General features: G+C 44.2%; 1 protein-coding gene across 5 annotated transcripts in view; it reads left to right on the forward strand.

Moving 5' to 3' along the window:
- CNOT6L (CCR4-NOT transcription complex subunit 6 like) overlaps positions 1–18,855 on the forward strand; it is a 219,184-nt gene that overhangs the window by 148,034 nt on the left and 52,295 nt on the right. For 4 of the 5 annotated variants that reach the window (XM_029600462.1, XM_029600451.1, XM_029600434.1 and 1 more), the window contains one exon: positions 255–344. The exons of the other annotated variant lie outside the window; for it this stretch is intronic. In XM_029600462.1, coding sequence (XP_029456322.1) covers positions 255–344 — 90 coding nt within the window. The remainder of the gene's footprint in view (positions 1–254; positions 345–18,855) is intronic. 5 annotated transcript variants of the gene reach the window in all.

An 18,855-nucleotide genomic window follows, 5' to 3' on the forward strand; every position in this document is an offset into this window, starting at 1 on the left:
AAAAAGACTGAAGGAGGTCCCCTGCTGGCTGCAGGGTTAGTGCCATGCTGGGCATGCCCAGTAGGTGCCAGTCAAAGTTCTAGAAACTTTGACAAAAGTGTTTCGTGATTGGGCTCCATCCTGTGATGTTCTTCTAAGACTGGAGTTTGTCATTCCTTCTCTACAGTGCTTAAAAGATGCTCACTTCATGGCCCGTTGTAAATATGCTGTATGTAGGAAGTGATTCTCAAATGTTTACATCTTTTTACGTGTAGGCAATCCTTTATCACAGGACATTTTCAGCCTGTACCAGGAGCCAGATGGAACGCGAAAGCTACTGAACTACATGCTTGACAATCTAGCAGGTAAATCTATTTTGTTATAGTATTTCTTTAAAAAGCACATTGTACAGAGCTCTAGTAACTGTAATGGTCATTGAGGAAAACTGGAGGGTTTTTTTTTTTTGTAAATTGTGGTGATATTTACGAGGTCAGCAAAAAATATGTAGTATGTGAGCCCGTCTTCAGATGAAGGGGGGGGGGGGGTCCTGTGTGGTCTCAAAAGCTTATTTTTTGTTGATGCAATGAAAGGTATTGCAACCTACAAAGTTTCTAGATATGAAATATTCAAAATGGACAAGTATTTCATTTGATAATGCTTAGTGGAGCGGAGCAGGTTAATATGCAATACGGAACCCCAAAACATCCAAAAATAGAGGATTACGCCTTCATTTCCCTACCAGTCTGGACTATTTGGTTAAGACATCCCGACAGTAAATGGAGAAAAACCATATTCATTTTCCCTCTATCCTGCCCCTGCTCCACTGGTTCCTGGTCACATCTGCTTCCTGTCTCTGCAGTTTTGGGTTAGGGGTGGTTAAGACATACAGAACCTTTTATAGAAGCTTCCCAGAACCTGTGCCAAATTAGAGCTGGGCAAATTTTAAGCAGGACGACTGATACTGATTTAACTCATTGTGAAGGACCCAATTTTATTGCAAGCATAATAAATCCTGAAAAAAATTGAAATTGCCAGCATATGCCAAACCAATGCAAAATTATTGGTTGCCATTGCAGAGTGGAGCTGGGCAGGGAGAAGGAGGGGGATATTGATTATATCATCAGGTTTGCACTTGGGTGGGGATAAGGGAGAGGGAGAGATGGAGGTCGTGACATAGCAGCAGCTTGGTCTATAAAGGATACAGAAGGGGCTGCAGTGACATATCAGGGCTCAGGTGGAAGAGGTGGTGGCAGCAGTCACAGATCAGGACCAGAGATGAGTTTTCATTATTGCTAAGCCACAAAATGTAAAACCAAAAAAAAACCCATCCTAAAATTCCCTTTTCTTTTAGCAGAATTGCTAGATGAGAAACCTGATAAAATTGTATCCTTGCTTATTTTTACCACAGATGATGAGCCAAACCAGGCTTGCTCTAACTGGCTACTTGCTGCAGGTTGCTGAGCTCTCTACTAACACTAAATTTCAGCTAAGGCCAAACTGCTTATTGAAATAAGTTTGAACCATATGGGACAGTAACTCACCTGGAGCTCTGTCAGAACAGCAAACAGTTACTGGCGTTAAGTGGTTTAATTGAGCCTAGCAGTGCCTGCTGAAGTTCAGAGATGATAGGGAGCTCAGCACGTTATGGTAGGTGGCTGTAGGATATGAATGCAAGACCCATGTGATGGAACTGCAGACCACAGTGAAGAGACTGGGCACCTCGGGATGGTAAGGGAAGAAGAAAAGCAGCATAGGCTATCGAGGTGAGGATTCACAAGGGAGATGGAAGGCAATATAGGTTGGCAGAGGGTGGAGAGAGAAGGAGAACAGGCTGATGGTGAAGCGAGAAGGGGAAAGGGAAGGCAGCACAGGCTTTTGGAGGGGAAAGTAAAGGAAGCACAAACTTGTATGAGGGGAGGAGAGAAAAGGAGACAGGGTTGGGGGAGAAGGAAGAGGTAGGTGAAAAGATAAACTGGATTGAACAGAGGAGAAAGTGGTGGAGGGACTTGTGGTTGTGAGGAGTTAGGGTTGGTGAGGGAGAGCCCATTGTGTCTGGAGAAAGAGTAAATGTGGAGATATGGGTAGATGATGGTGGAAAAAGAGAAAGAAGTAGAGAGAGGTGATGGTAGGGGGACAGAGAGACCTACAGATACAGAAGAAAGACACAAAAAGAGTAACAAAGCAAAATTAAGTTTGCAGTGGGAAAAAGAGGTGAGAACTGAGAGGGAGAAGACCAAGAAGTGGAATAAGCAGAGGTACGATAAATCAAACCAAAGGCATACAAATGCTGAAAAATGGTCTTTTCTAAATTTAGATTTAAAAAAAACATGGGCCAAGAGTACTTTTTAAGTACAACAAAAACTTGGGAGGTAGTCTGTTGGGCAATTTTCATTTCCTGCAACAGTGCAGAGTTGGCAAGTACTTTTTACCCATGGACATTGCACCAATTTTCTTTTTCTTTTTTTTTTTAATTTCTTTATCTTACACAAGAAGGAATACAGAAACAGCAAGTGACAATACAAAAATACGACAGAATATGGCTAAATAGAACAATACAGTAAAGCTAAACCAAAGCACAGTAGACATTGAACTCCAAAATGTCCCAGTCTTTGTATTAAACTTTTAAAGATTTTCCATCAAAGACACTCTCTCACCATTCATGCAAACTCAGTCATCTACTCCACATTTACACCATCAGATTCCATGCTGCATTAAACAAACCAGACTGGTTAAAAATTGGTTCAAGTTATAAGGAGAGCATCCTAGAAAGTCTAATTACCATGTGGTGGAATATCCACTAGTCAATAATGTCTGTCCAGGTGTTACAGGTTACAGATTGTACGTCAATTTCCAGAGTTTCACATGTTTTGCTGGTATTCGTCGTTTAGTATACTTAACATCTAGCCAAGTCTTTCTCAGTTACTGGGTGACCCAAAGTAGCAGACCATGAGCAAACTAACGATAAGCAATGCTGTGTGGTTTCCTTAGTAAAGCGAAGTTTATACCAGAAAGATAAGGTTTTACTTTGGCTTTTAACTTTGGTAAATAAAACTATAACCAACTCCGTGTCGAATATATATTAGGGCTTTTAGAGAGAACTTGCAGTACATAATGCCTAGATTGTAAATACATAAAGAAATGCTGACATGGTACACCTAATTGAGATTGTAACTGATCAAAGGAAAGAAAAGAATTCTGAAGTACACAGTAAAGATTTTCAATAGGCGTCAAACCTTTGTGCGCCCAGTGTTTAAAAAAAGGATTATCTAAACCTGGTTAAAAAAAAAAAAAAGGATTACCCACTAAACTCAGCATTTTGGTGGCATATGGAGATATTTTACACTCAGTGCAGAAATATCGCCAAGCCTTCAATACTGGCTTAATTAAAATGTTTTCACCTTCCGTGATAAATCTTTATTCCTGGCAAGAAGTACATTTACAGATTTCAAAGGTCTTAGGATATCAGAGATTAGATCCGGCACTTCAAATTTATATTGTGCATGATACCATTCCCAACAGTAACGCAGTTGACACACCATGTTATAGTAACAAAAATGAGTCAATTTTAATCCTCTCTCCTTTTTGGAGGACATAAGTGTATGTCAGCTCAGGCGAGAATGTTTTCCAAGTTGTTATAGCTTTATGCAACTGTAGTAAGTAGCTGTGTTAACCGAACTGGAATGATTTGTAAATTATATAATAATTTTGGCAAGAGGGCCGTCTTAAACAAAGCACATCTACCAAATAGCAATAAAGGGAGATCTTTCCATGCCACCAATTGGTTTTTAATTAGCTCAATTATCTTAGTAATATTAAGAGTATACAAAAATGATAAATCTCGGGGTATCCATATTCCCAAGTACCTAAAAGATCCTTATAGACCAAGTTAATGGAAAGGTACCATGCCAAGTATTTGTAAGTGCGGGGGAGATAGGGAGGGCTTCAGTTTTGGCAATGTTTTTTTTTAATCCAGCAAATAAATCAAATTGTTCTATGATGGTCATAGTTACAGGCAAAGATACTTCAGGATTTCGTAGGAATAATAGTATATCATCAGCATAAAGACAGGCTCTGTATTCTTGGGTACCAAATTGAAAACCAGGAAACTCCATAGTAGCTTTTATTTTAAGTATTAGGGGTTCAACTGTCAAAATATATAACAAGGGGGAAAGGGGACACCCTTGTCTTGTACCATTCTTTAATGAAAAAGGGGCTGAGATTTCTCCACTAATAATTATGCTAGCTGCTGGATCAGAGTAGAGTAAGTCAATCCACTTTATAAAAGAGTCTGGAAGGCCATACTTCCATAGTAGTCGGAACATGTATACCCACTGTACACTGTCAAACGCTTTCTCAGCATCTAAACCCTTGGCTTTTTCAAAGAATATGGTTGATCTCCGGATTCTTTCCTTAAATGTACATAGAGTGCATAAGCCAAGACGCAAATTGCGTTTTTACAAGAAACTCACTTGTCCGATAAAGAACATGGAAAGTTAAAACAAGACTGGGTGGGTCAATGCTATCATGTTACTTATTCTAGCAGATAAAGAGGTATAGCAATTCTGAAACAAAGTTTTTCAATTTGCCTTAGAAAAGATATCATCTGAGAAAGACGGTAGATATCTTATTTTATGTGGTACGATTGCAAATCAGAAAATTCTTCTTTGTAATGTGAATGCTCCCAAGGGGTACAGTCATGCTTTTTTTCCCCCTCTGGTTTAGTGGCTGAAATAGGACAATTTCTACACTATAATGAACTCATACGAAATTGTAGACCTGCCATTGTACTTAAAGGCTGGAGAATAGCCAGTGTAATGCCAAGTTTTAAAAAGGTTCTGTGGTATTGGGGGTTAGGACGCAATGTCTGTTGTGGATTGGTGATGATAAAAGATAGGAAATAGAGTAGGACTAAATGGTCAGCTTAGAAGAAGAGAAGAAGGGATCTGATGGAGTCTTATGAAATCATGAGGGGAGTTGAACAAGTTAATAGGGAAAGATTATTTATCTTTTGAAATATGACTTGGACCAGGGGACAATCCATGAAACTAACTGGTAGCAGACTTTAAAACTTTCATAAACTTGTTTTTTCAGTTCACATACAATTAAGTTGTGGAATATGTTGCTGGAGGATGTGGTCAAAGTTAACAATATAGATGGGTTAAGAGAAGGTTTGAACAAGTTTTTGGAGGACATGTTCATCAACAATTATTAGCCAGATAGACCCAGGAATTGATGATACTTTTGGAAATCAGCAACAGGGAATGGATCTCCCCATTAGGGTCTGCTAGATTCTCTCAAGGGATCCAAATTAGCCTCTGTCAGAGATAACATGTTGGGCTCTGGGTCATTGGTCAGACCCAGCATGACACTTATATTCTGAATTTGGCCCACCGTTTTTTCTCTGTCTAAATTAATTTGATTGAGCTCATATTTGCCTTTTAAAGTCATACTTTTCAGCTCAGCTATGGCTTCATAACGTATGTCATTTTCTGGCTTTCCCTTCTCTAAGGTAAATCTAGATTCGGTTGCATACCCCAGCAGTATTGACCTATGAGTAACTACCGGTTGCGTAGTATAATTGAGACTAGGAATCAAAGCAGACGTTGCATCAAAAACTTCCTGTGCTGGTGCAGCCTCCTATAGCAAGCTTTCCCACTCAGTCTTCTGCTGGTTTTGGGCATAGAAGAAATTTAGCCGCGCCAAATCTTGCTGAGCTGCTTATTTCATGCCGCACCCCCCCTCTCCCACGCAATCAAACACAAATACTGCTCAGTGGTGGAGGCCTTCAGAGGCTTGGCAGCAGTCCTACTTGAGTTCAATTCAAATGTTCTGTACTTTTTAGGGGCAGAAATAGAGGGGTCTATGTGGGCATTCTATGATAATTTTATCAGGTGGATTGCTTGGTAAAGTTGTATGAGTTGAAAATAACAATCTTGCATAAACTCAAAAGCATGAATGCAACAATATTAAGAGCCCATTCACATCAACATTCAAAAAGTCTTTAACTTTGTGTATTTTTTCATTAAGATGCTGCAGCTTGTTAAGGACCTTCATAACACTTACACCAGGTTGCACAATTTTCAAATTTAACATTTTTCAGTTGCATAAAAATATTAGTAACACTTCCCTTTCTTTAGAGAGAGGCCCCTAGATCATATCACGTTTTGAGACATGGGTTCTCTGCATCAGGAGCACAGACTTGCTGCAACCGCTCACATATTGACAGCACTGATAGCGCCTTCCAGCAGATTTGCAAACACAAACAGAAACTTTTAAACCCAACTTCCCCGCCCCCTATGTGGCAATCTCTGATCGATTTAGATGTGGAACTGCTCGTTACTTAATTAAAATGCAATATATTATAGTGGTTCTATGTCTAATCAGAGATTGTAATGTAGGGGGGGGTAGTTGGGTTTAAAACTGTGAGTTCCACAGATCTGCCGGAAGATGCTATCTGTGCTGTCAATATGTAAGCATTGCCCCTGATGCAGTGAACCCAAGTCTCAAAACGTGACAATATATCAGGCTAGGTGTTACTTCTTACATTTTATATGCAGTTGAAAAACGTCAAAATTGAACATTGTGCAAATACAGGGCTGGTGATTAGATGAATGTAGTTGACTTTGAAGAGCCTGAAGAAGCGGAATATAAATCAGATTTTTAAAAAAGTGACTCATAGCACTGAAAAGGTGGAAATTGTGAAACCTGGTGCAAGTGTTATGGTATGCTACAACATCTTAATGACAAAATGCAGCAAATTAATGTCTGAGAGTTGTGTACTAGTAAGGCAGGACTTGTAGCCTAGCCTAGCCTCCCTGTACATTTAGTCTTGGGGGATCTAGGACCAGGCTGCACAGTGTAATACTAATATTGCCTGAGAGCTCTTTGTACAGTCCAGGCTGTTGATTTACTTGGGTTCCAGCCTTGTTGAAGGGTTGGGTTGTGTGTCGTCGTCTCCCCTCCCAGACAATGCCATCCCTTTTTATCTAGGTTGGCAGTGATAATGAGTGATAGGAAAAAAAACTCAGAGATGCTGTGATATTTTGTGGGATCAGGCTTTGGAATGGATTCTTATGCCTGCTGTGTTTGGAGGAAACACTCTTTTCTAGATCTGAAGTACTTGCACCTATGACTCTGAAGCAGGAAGTGCTGCAGTTAATCTGCTATGTAAGAATAATCTTAAGTCTTCATGCTGATACAGCAGGAAAGTATCCCAAGCAAGATATCCCAGTGGTCCTTCATGCCTCCAGCATAAAAGGCACTGGGGAGAATAACACATCATGTCACTTTTCCCTTAGGACTTCGCTGATGATTCATAGATGAGTCTGGAATAAATTTTCAGGCCTAATGTATGAGTTTACAAGGGTTTATTGTCTGATTTCCAGACATAATATGGAAAAGAACAGCCTGACATAAAAACAAATATTGTTTGTGCTCCAGAAGAGCCATAAAGTGAAACCTTCAAGGATTGTAGGATCGGTGGTGCAGGCCCACCCTGCACCGCTGAAGATAACCCAGGAAAAGCGCGTGAAGGTGATCGAGACGGTGGGTGTGCAAAATGGCCAGCGGGTGCAGCAATTCAAATCGCTGCACCGCTGTTGACTGATGCTGCAGCCTTTTGGTGATGTGGCAAGTTCCCTGCCACACGGACCCGGCTGGCTGCAGGATAAGGCTGCGTGTCTGGCTGGCTGTCGGCCCGATCGGGCGAAATAATTAAAAAAAAAAAAAAAAAAAAAGGGACATTAGGTTGTAGGCGCGGGCAGAAGTTTTCGTAAAATAAATAAATAACATAAGAAGGACAAGCGTTTATAGGGAACAGCAGCATGGGCTCTGGATTCTGAGCATGCTGAGGAGAGGCAGAGAATGGAGTGCCAGACCGAGCTCGGGCTTCCCGGCCCCCCCTGCTGGAGGTCGTCGGCAAGGTTCATCGGGCAGGGCTCTGACTTCTACAACTGGTGCAGCTCCGGAGGATAAGGCAAGTCCTCCCTGCCCCATTTCCCCCATGACGAGTTCTGGTGAGAGCGGCCCCAAGCTGGGCTCTACGCCGCCCCAGTTATCCCCCCCCCCCCCCTTGCGGGCGCTGAGGCCATTTTTCCCTTAGACCTTTCTTTAGATGCTTCGGGGGGGGGGGGGGGATTTCTTATATCCCAATGTGCCCCCCACCCCCCTTTGCCTGTGGGCTGTCTGCCCACATCACAGGACGACAGTGCAATGGTAGTAGGTAGCAATAATCGAGGGAAGACAAAAGGCAAAGCCCCTGTCACTAGAAAAGGCAGAGGTCGGTGATTAGACTCACGGGAAGGACAGGTCAAGGGTGGGAGGCAAGCAGGGGTATTCAGGCAAGGGGCAGACACGCAGGATCGTTCAGGGAGCCAATGCACTTCACAACAGAGCAATAGGGCAGGTCAGGCATAGAGCAGAGGACCCAGAGTAGGAGCGAGAGGTGGTACAGAGGTACACAATGCTGGGCACAGCGGAGTGTCACCGAAGGCATTCGGAGAATTTTATGCTTCACCGGCAGGTGATTATGGAGGTCGTTCTGGTAGGTAGCATAGAACAAAAACCGCTTGTCCGGATGTTACTTGGGGATCCAGCACAGGGGAAGGTTTTGGTGGATGGCCTGCCTGGCAGCGGGAGGAGTATGAGAGCGTTGCAAGAGCTAGAGCGCCTGGTTTTGGTTGGAGGGAGGGAGGGAGGGAGGGAGAGGGTCCAATGGGGGAATTGCAGGAAATGGTGTCTGCCATAAGGGGCAGAGGTGGGAGTGTGCATGGCCGGTCTGATTGCAGGCATAGGGGTGGTTCTGCGGCCTGTGTGTGTGTCTCCACAGATGTGGCAGAGCCCGAGTACCCTGGCATATCGCAGCAGGAGGCTTGGAGAGAGCGGATGTATGCAAAGTCCATGGAAGGCGGAGAATGGCGAGGCTCGACAGCCGGCCACAGAGCATCTGAAGATGTTGGAAGCAGTTTCTTGGGGGCAGGAGCAGGTGAGTTGGAGCCCACAGTGGAGCAGCGGGTGGCGCATAGGGGCAAAAAGAGAAAAGTCACTTTCACGTAGATCGGAGTTGTATACTAGCTCGTCTTCGACTTCAACATCTACATCAAGAGAGTCAGGAGGGAACAGACATGCGAGGGGGGGTAGGAGAGAGGGCCCACAACAGGACATGGGACATCTGGCCTTAGTGTCATTGACTGAGTTATGGGAGGAGGTCCCGAGGAAGCTGTGGAGGAGGATTCGCAAAAGGAAATATGTCAATATTTTTAAGCTGTTGGAAGGTAGACAGGGATGTAAGAAGAAGAGTAAAAAGAAGGGAAGGGAGAGTACAGCGGGTCCCAAAGTTTCAAAGAATATTTTAAATTGAGTCCCGGGGGTTCATGCGTTTGGCCAGTGTAGTGGGGCATGTTGAGCCCATGCCGTATGGGCCATTGTTAGCATACAGAGATAGTATATTGGGGGCGTTCAAGGATTATGAAGGTTGGGCCTGGCTCAACTACGACGAGAAGTTTAGGGATAAGATGGCAGGGAATTGCCACATGTCAGGGTACGCAGGACATTAATCAGTGGTTGATGCAGATGACTAACAAGAATGCGGGGAGCACAAAAGGGACGGGGAGTGGGGGGGTGTTGGTTTTACGGGAACGGTAGGCACAGGCAGCGGGGGCGGCAGTATAAGCGCCTTTCGAGGTGCAGGTATCGGCAGTAAAACAGGGACAGCGGTCAAAGTGGCAGCGGGAGGTCCGGACGTGTGCTGGTGTTTCAACAAGGCCACTTGTTTGTTCCCAGACTGCAAGTTCCGACACGCATGCGCCACATGCAACGGAGCTCATCCCGTATCCATGTTCCCAAAATCAGATTACAGCCCCATGTAAAGGGGGCAAGCAGTGACGTACAGTTAGGAAAGGCGGAGTCCCCTGTGGTAGTATCAGAGCTGCAGGGTGGTTGCAGCATTATCCTGACTGGCAGACAGCAAATTTATTGTTTTATGGTTTTAGGGAGGGTTTTCGGATTTCGTGCATGGGGCCGGGGAGTGGGGGAAGGGTACATAATGCTAAGTTAACAAGTTAACAGAGGTAGCGAGGGCGAAAATGCATGCAGATTTGAGACTCGGGAGGATGGCAGGGCCTTTTGAAGAGCCACCATTTTGTCGGATGTACCTATCACCGTTAGCGGTCATCCCAAAGAAAATCCCGGGGAAATACAGGCTAATTCTTGATCTTTCCTACCCACGGGCCAAGTCGATGAATGATTTCATTCCCATGGGAGAATGTACTGTGAGAGATGCCTCATTCGATGCCGCTTTGGACTTGGTGAGGAGGGCAGGGCAAGGGACATGGATGGCGAAGGCAGACATTGAATCTGCTTTCCAGCTGCTGCCGATACATCCAACTAGCGTTCCTTTACTGGGGTTTTCCTTTGAAGGGCAGTATTTTGTAGATCATTGCTTGCCAATGGGTAGTGCGGTTTCTTGTGCATACTTGGAAATGTTCAGCTCCTTTTTGCAGTTGGTCACTGAGCGGCACACAAGCTGTAACAGGATGTTGTATTATCTAGACGACTTTTTGTTTGACTGTCCGAGTCAGTCCAATCAGTGTCGCGAGCAGCTAGATGGTTTTTTAGAGGTAGCAAGACAGTTGGGTGTGCCAATTGCGTCTGAGAAAACAGAAGGACCTTCGAATCAGTTGTCCTTTTTAGGCATAGAGTTGGATTCTGCCGCAATGGTTTCGCGATTACCAGAGGATAACGTGCTAAAATAGCGAGAATAAGTGCAGGATGTAAGGAAGGCGACCAAGATTCCATTATGGAAAATGCAGTCATTGATTGGGTCTCTGAATTTTGTATGTCAGGTGATATCTATGGGGAGGGCGTTTATCCGAAGGATATCAGCAGCCACGGTGGGTATTCAGGCGGGACATCATTTTATCAGAGTAACCCGCAGGATTAAAGATGAATTAGGGGTCTGGGAGGTTTTCTTGGAATCCTTCAATGGTGTGTTGATGATACCAGATAGCGAGATATTGAACCATGATATGGAACTATTCTCTGATGCAGCAGGGTCCACCGGCTTTGGAATTTATTTTCAGGGACAATGGTGCACAAAGCCGTGGCCAGAGGATTGGGTATCTAATGGTTTGACCAATAATATTACCTTTTTAGAGTTATTCCCAATGGTGGTGGCGCTGACAATTTGGGGGGGGATCAGCTGAGTAACAGGCGGGTGGTATTTTGGTGTGACAATTTGGGGGTCGTGCAAGTGCTTAACAGACTTCCGCAAAATGTTTGCAGGTCTTGGTTTTGTTAAGAGAGTTGATAGCTATGTGCTTGCCAAGGAACGTTAACATCAGGGCCAAGCATGTTCCGGGAGTGCAAAATGTGATAGCTGACGCCCTCTCTCATTTTAAATGGAAGGTTTTCCGAGCACTGGCTCCACAGGCGAAGCTGAAGGCAGAACATCCCGGAGTACTTGTGGAACCTAGGGCGGACGAAGAATGGAGATTGATACGGCAGTCGGTCGCCCCAGTCATTTGGGCGGCCTATATTGCGGGAAGAAGTGTGATGGCTCATTTTCTACAGGTGGCAGGATGGAGAGGAGGGCTGGTTAAAGAGGGGTTGATGGTGCAGTTTGTATTGTGGGCAAAAAATAACGGTTATTCTGTGTTTTCGGTCAGGGCACAGGTAGCGGGGTTTTTCTTTTTTCCAGAAGTTACGGGGATGGGGGAACCCGGTGCTTAGTTTCATTGTGAAGTGGGTGTTAGGGGGCTGACAGAGGGATCGGGGAGGTGAGGGTGACACGAGGAGGGCCCATCAGATATGGGGACTTGATTCACTTGATGGAACAGTTGATCTCGGTGTGTCGGTCCAGTTTTGAGGTTCTGTTATTTAGGACGGCCTTTTCTCTGGCTTTCTTTGGTGCGACAAGAATCAGTGAGCTGGTGGCGAAATGCAAGGCCACTTCGGCAGAGATGGAGATTCTGGTGCAGCAAGTACAGGTGCACGGGGGCATAGTCACGCTGTTTGTGCAGAAATCAGAAACGGATAAAAAGGGGAGAGGGCAAGTTATCACGCTCCTCCCAGCTGCGAATACATTGGTGAGCCCAGTGCGGCCGACACAGGAATATCTGAGGGTGCGCCTCAAAGTGCCAGGTTCTTTCCTAGTGCACAAGGATAGTATTTCAATTTACAAAAGTTTTAAAAATGGTGGTGCACAGGTTAGGGTGGGATGCAAAAAATTATAGTTCACATTCTTTTAGGATTGGTGCAGCCGCTTCAGCGGCAGAATGCGGCATATCAGAAGCAGGGATCAAAGTTATTGGGAGATGGAAGTCTAATGCCTTCACGTCGTATGTGAGGAAATAAGATCATCAAAACTTAAGGGGTGAGGAGGGGGCGGGTGGGCGAGACGGGTTATTAACCAGCTTCTCTTCTTTTGCAGAGTTAATGGGGGTCTTTTGCGTGCAGGGATGTGCCTGGATCGTGGGCCACTCCTTTATCCACTGGGTGCAACGGAGGGCAATGCGAAGACCTTATGGAGAACACCTAGACCTGGAGCGAGGGAGCGCAACGGGGGGGTGGGTGGGGGGGTGTGAAACGGCCAGTGGGTGCAGCGATTTGAATCGCTGCACCGCTATTGGCTGATGCTGCAGCCTCCGGTGACGTGGCAGGTTCCCTGCCACACGGACCTGACTGGCTGCAGGATAAGGCTGCGTGTCTGGCTGGCTGTCCCTCCCGCCTTCCCATATGATGTACGGTTGCTGTTTGAGTTGTATTGGGGGATTTAAGCTTTGTTGCAGTTGGAGGCGGAAACCCGAGCCCAAGTTATATTTGTGAATAATGCACTGTTAAAACAGAGTGGTGGGGGGGGGTGTGTGCATCTCGTGTAGTTGAGGGGCCTGCTGCATGAGATGACGACCTAGGGGCTAAAGCTCAAGGCCAGGGCTTACCCTCGTTGGGGGCGAGGCGGGGTAAGCAAGAAAGTGGAGGGGAGGGTATGCTTTACCACTGGGACGAGGTGGTAGAGGCTTCAGGGAGGGAAGTAAAAGGGGAAGGGGAGAGGGGGGTGTCCTTGTTATAATGGATAAAGTTATGATCAGTTATGTGTTTGTAAGGGCTCGGGTTAGGATGAATAAACTGCGGCCTGTTGTAATGCCACAAATGTGTCTGGTCTTATTGAGGAGTGAGGAACATGAGAGCCAAGCGCATGTCTTGCCTCCCTGGGTTATTGGGAGTGAACAAAGGCTGTCCCGTGAGAGTGCGGCCACTGATTAGTAGGACATAGATGAGAGGTAAGAGAGCATGTGTTTGGAAGGATGCCAATTTATTGGTTAGGTATATTTGAAGGAATGGTGGAATAGAGTTACATGTGACTTGATAAAAAAGGAATAGTTAGCTGTATAACCCTAGCAGAGGTAAAAGGAATATACTGAAGTGTCTATCAGTGCCCCAGCATATATGCTACACTGTTTACAAGTCGTGCAAAACACAGCATCCACATTATTGACAGGTACCTGATTGTGTGATCATATCACCCCAGCCTTGTGTTCTCTCCATTGGTTGCCCATAAAGAGGGAGGATACAATTTAAAATTGTCACAATGGTTCATCGTGCACTAAAAAGAGATACCTCAATATGCGTTACTTCAGTTCTAAAACTGTATAAACAATCACGTACACTCAGGTCATCAGGACAGACCCTATTAGAATACCATCAGCAAGCTAAGTCAGATGCGATGAGACGAGAGAGAGGTCCTTCTTTGTAATTGGTCCATATTTATGGAATAACCTTCCCAACGAGATCAGGAACATCAAATGTTATCTGACTTTTAGAAAGCATGTCAAAGCTTTCTTTTTTTAAGCAAGCTTTTAATGCAGGTATGTAATTTTTTACTTTACTTTTTTAGTTCGTTTTTAGTTTTTTAATAGGTTCATTTTATTACTTGCTGTTTAATGTGTTTATTGTTTAAAATGTTTATTTTTTCTTTTTCTTTTTGTTTGTATGTTATCTGCATTAATTATGTATGTATTTATTACCACCTAGAACCGCGTATAGAGCAGGATATACATTTTGAAAATAAAATAAAATAGACTGTACTGTGATTAGAATGTATGTAATGAAAACTCTGATCACCTTTACACACACAAAATGTATAGAGATTGCTTGTGTTGTCCTTTCCTGTAGCAGGACCTGTAGATGTGAAATTTCTGTGAGGGGAGGATAGACCTGGTTCATCTCGATAGATGGCTCGCTCTGGCTCTTATTTTCTCTTCTGCTTTTTACAAGCTTCTGTAATTATCTACTGAAAAGGCTTAACGTTTCAGCAAATTTTGCGTGAGCTCCACCATCACCATTACTTACTTACTACTAATACTACTACTTACTACTCACTACTGATACTCGCTACTATTAACTACTACTTCCACTTACTACTACAACTACTGCTACTTACTACTACTAGTACTTACTGCAGCTACTACTTACAACTGCTACTACTACTACATTTCATGAAGAAAGTCACTGTGGTCCTCAGTTTACGTTTTATAGAGCTAGTGGTGGATAGTGCTAGCGAGCTTCTGCTCAGCAAAGGTGCTAAGGATAGCAAGATATTTCCATTGCAACTGGCAATATGGCTTATTGCATTTATATTAAATAGCTAGAAAATGATATAGAGCAGTGGTTCTCAACCTTTTTCCCATCCGTGACACACCTGACAGGCCACGCTCACATGAGTGACACACTGCTCATTACAATTCATGGCGGAAATAAAAAGTAAAGGTCAGTAATTATTTTTATTGTTTAAAATGACACAAGGAAAAGATACATATTCTGTCTGAAAAGAAATTGCATAAATAGTAAACATCCCACACCAAAACAGCACCAATTTCCGGCACTTAAACAGTAACTACCTTACCTAAGAAAAGGCAACACTGAAATATTACACCAGGCCTTAAGACACCAATACATCTCCTATTAGGAAAACGGACCAAGTCAGGCTGCTATAGATCCCTACACAGAAACTACACGCCAGCAAAAAACCTCACCTAAATTACATGTGCTGACCCTCACCTAACAAAGAATAAAGAGACCAAAACGCATAACTAGAAGCATGCAGAAAAAACTGAATTGGAAACTGCAACAAGCCAGAGTTTCTGTATGCAGTGTAATAAAGGAAAAAACATCACCCATCCTTATAAAACAAATCAAGAAATATAAAATCAGTAGCAGTAAAACCGTACTAACAAAAAGAACAAATTATTTCGAAACAGCTGATGAGTGGAATATCCAATAATTAAAAACTCATATAAAAAATTTCCAGATACCAATAAAATATTTCAAAATAGCAGAAACAAAGACCCAGTAATGAAAAATAAGGATACAAAATTTTTTTTTCTCTGCATACCTGGAAACGTTTGATATCCAGGTGTCCTGAGATTGTTTTGAATTAGCAGGAGGGGAGGGGTGGTTTGCTTGGAACTTTCTCCTCTCTCTGTCACATACCAGCGCTCTCTCTCACACTGGCTCTCAATTACACACCTATACACACATGCTCTCAGTCACTCACATATACACATGCTTTTTCTCTCACATATATAGGCTCTTAATTACACATTTACACACATGCTGTCTATCTTTTCACACTTACACACACAAGCTTTCAATCACACACATACATGCTGTCCTTTTCTCTCACACAAGACTCTCATTCTCATGCTTACAAACATGCTCTCTCTTTCTCTCATTTACATACAGGCTCTCAATCGCATACTCACGTGCTCCCTCACCTAAACCAGCTCTCAATCACACACAGACACACATGCTCTCTCTCTTACTTATACACCCAGGCTCTTAATCATGCATATACATGATCTCTCTCACACACAAAGGATCTCAATCATACACACATACTCTTTCACACAAACAGATTTTCAATCACAAACTTACACATACAGGTTCCCAATGGTAAACTTACATTCATGCTCTCTCTTTCACAGGCAGGCTCTCAATCACAGAAATACTCTTTCACATATATAGGCTCTCAATCACACACATACATGCTGTCTCACTCACACATACAGGATCTCAAACACACATGCTTGCTTGCTCATTCACTCTCTCTCCCTCCCACCCCCAGAACTAGCGGCAGCAGCAGCCTCCTCCCAACCCTAACCTCCTTCACTTTCAGCCCTCGCGGAGGAGGAGTCCCATCAGTCGTGGGGGTTGACCCTCTTCTTCATTTTCCTCTGAGCCGCACTGCACATTCTTCAGACCGCGCCTCTCTTCTGTTCTTCAGGCCGATTCTGACCACACTAGCATGGTCTCTTCTTCCCGCGTATGCACCCGCTGTTCACTTCCTTTTCCGGGCCGCGGGGTGGGGGTGGGGGGGGCGTGAAGAAGAGACCATGCCGATGCCGCTGACTCCATCTGTCCTGCCGCGTTCTGCCCGGGCTGACAGCATTTTAAGCCCGGGCGGAGGAGGACCGGGGAGCAGCTGGGTCAGCGGGGGACCGGGAAGTGTCGCCGTGTTCTTGGCAACACACTGATGTGTCGCGACACACCGGTTGAGAACCACTGATATAGGGAGTCTTAATTTATGTTTGGTGGCAGAATGGTTATTTGGCCATAAACTTAAATCCAGGTAAATCACCTACTTTATGGCTACCTTGGGAAAAATATTCTGTTGACACTGTTACCACAGATCCAAGGAGTTTCTTTGGAGAATAAAGGATGTAACTGGTCTAGAGGTTAAGCTGGATCATCTGTCTCCAACCTCTGAAATTCAGCAGTTGTCCAGTTTTTGCCAGTTGCTATTAATATGGTAGCTTTGTCATTATTTAGAGCATTCTGACTTGATTAGTTATTCATTTTTTTGTGACAAGGAAGCTTGCTTGATATAATTGGTTATATTTGAGACTTAGGGCCTCATTTTCTAAAGTATCGCAGGCCTGCGATACTTTAGAAAATTGTGCTACTGAGGGTCGGGGGGTCGGGCGGGGGGCGGTCCTGCGCTGCCGGCATCGCACCCAATAACTACACCATAGAAGGTGTAGTTATTGGGCGCGAAATAGCCAGTGAAAAGGGCCTTACCTTTCCGCTGTGCGCGCCGTCCTCGCAGAGTCGGCCCCGGTGACGCCCCCGACTCCTCCTCTTCCTGGGCTGACTCCCCCCCCGATTTCAGTAGCGCAGGCCTGCGCTACTTTCGCTAGCTATCGCAGGCTTGCGCTAACAGCGCAAGCCTGCGATAGCTTTGGAAAATGAGGCCCTTAGTGTCACAAGTCTAAAAAGTTACCAGTTCTTTAGAACACAGCAGCCAGACTTTTAGTGGGAAGTTAGAAATATGGTAATATTATATCCACCCTGCACGATTTCCACTGGTTATTGGTGAAAATGAGATTGAAATTCATGATTCTTTTTGTGTTTAAATGTGTGCACAGGGCGGTTCCAAGATATTTATTTATTTATTTAAACATTTTTATATCCCGATGTTCGTATGGATATCACGTCGGTTTACATAAAATGAAAGTGGAGAGGAGGAAGAGAAATTGGAAGAAGGAAGTTACATTATAACAAGTAACTGATTTAAAAAAAGGAGGAGAAGGGAAGAGAAAAGGATAGAAGGAGGGGGAGAGGATAGAGGAACAGGTAACTGCTTTAACAAAAACATAGAATAAACTCAAAAGGGGGAATATGTACAGTGGAAGGGAGGGAGTTGTCATATAAGAGTGGCATGGTGTTATGCGAAGGCCTGTTTAAAGAGCCATGTTTTTAATTTCTTTTTGAAGGTCTGGGTGCAAGGCTCAAGTCGAATATAAGGGGGCATAGAGTTCCAGTGATGGGGAACTCAAAATTACATAAAATTTCATTTTATGTAATTTTGGATAAAGCACGGTTTTTGGTGGAGTTGAGGTGTGAGTGTTTGGCGGGGGGGAATGAATAGTGTGCCGGTGTAAGAGGATCTGGTGGGAGTGTGGAAGTATAGGGATGTGTTTAGCCATTGCATGTCTGGGTTGTAGAGGGTTTTGTGGATTAAGGTGAGGGTCTTGTATAGAACCATGGAGGAGATGGGGAGCCAATGTAAGTCTTTTAGGATGGGAGTGATGTGATCACATTTTCGAGAGTTAGAGAGAATACGGGCAGTGGAGTTTTGGAGCATCTGCAGAGGTTTGAGAGAGGCAGCAGGAAGGCCAAGGAGGAGTGCGTTGCAGTAATCAATCTTGGAGAAGATTACTGCTTGGAGAACAGTGCGGAAATCGTTTATGTACAGGAGGGGTTGAAGGTTTTTAAGGATATGGAGTTTGTAATAAGTTTTTCAGGGTGGAGCTAATACATTTTATGAAATTGAGGTTGCAGTCAAGGGTGATGCCTAGGCTTCGTGCTTGGGGGAGGCGGAAGGGGGGAGGGGGACAGGGAGGAGAGGGGAGTGGGTTGTGGGTTGTGGGAGAAAAGGAGAAGTTCTGTTTTAGAGGTGTTAAGTGCTAGATTTAGTTTGAGAGAAGGAGATTAATAGACGATAGGCAGTTTTGCCAGGTTTGGAGAGAATCAGTGATAGAGTTAGTGATGGTTATGAGAATTTTGGACACCGTCCGCATAGATGTAGTGGGTTAGGCCAAGGTCAGAGAGGAGACAGCAGAGGGGCAACATGTAAATATTAAAGAGGGTTGATGACAGGGAGGAGCCTTGGGGGACCCCACGGGTGAGATTGATGGGATGGGATTCGTGGTTGCCAATTTTTACTTTGTAAGTTCTATTGTCAAGATATGATTTGAACCTGTTGAGGGCTGAGCCAGTAAAGCCAATCTCAGCTAGTCTGTGTAAGAGTATATTGTGGCTAATGGTGTCGAAAGCTGAGGAGATGTCGAGTAGGGCAAGGATGTATGATTGGCTGTTGTC

Source organism: Rhinatrema bivittatum, chromosome 1 (genome assembly GCF_901001135.1).
Source record: "Rhinatrema bivittatum chromosome 1, aRhiBiv1.1, whole genome shotgun sequence".
Taxonomy (NCBI): Eukaryota; Metazoa; Chordata; class Amphibia; order Gymnophiona; family Rhinatrematidae; genus Rhinatrema; species Rhinatrema bivittatum.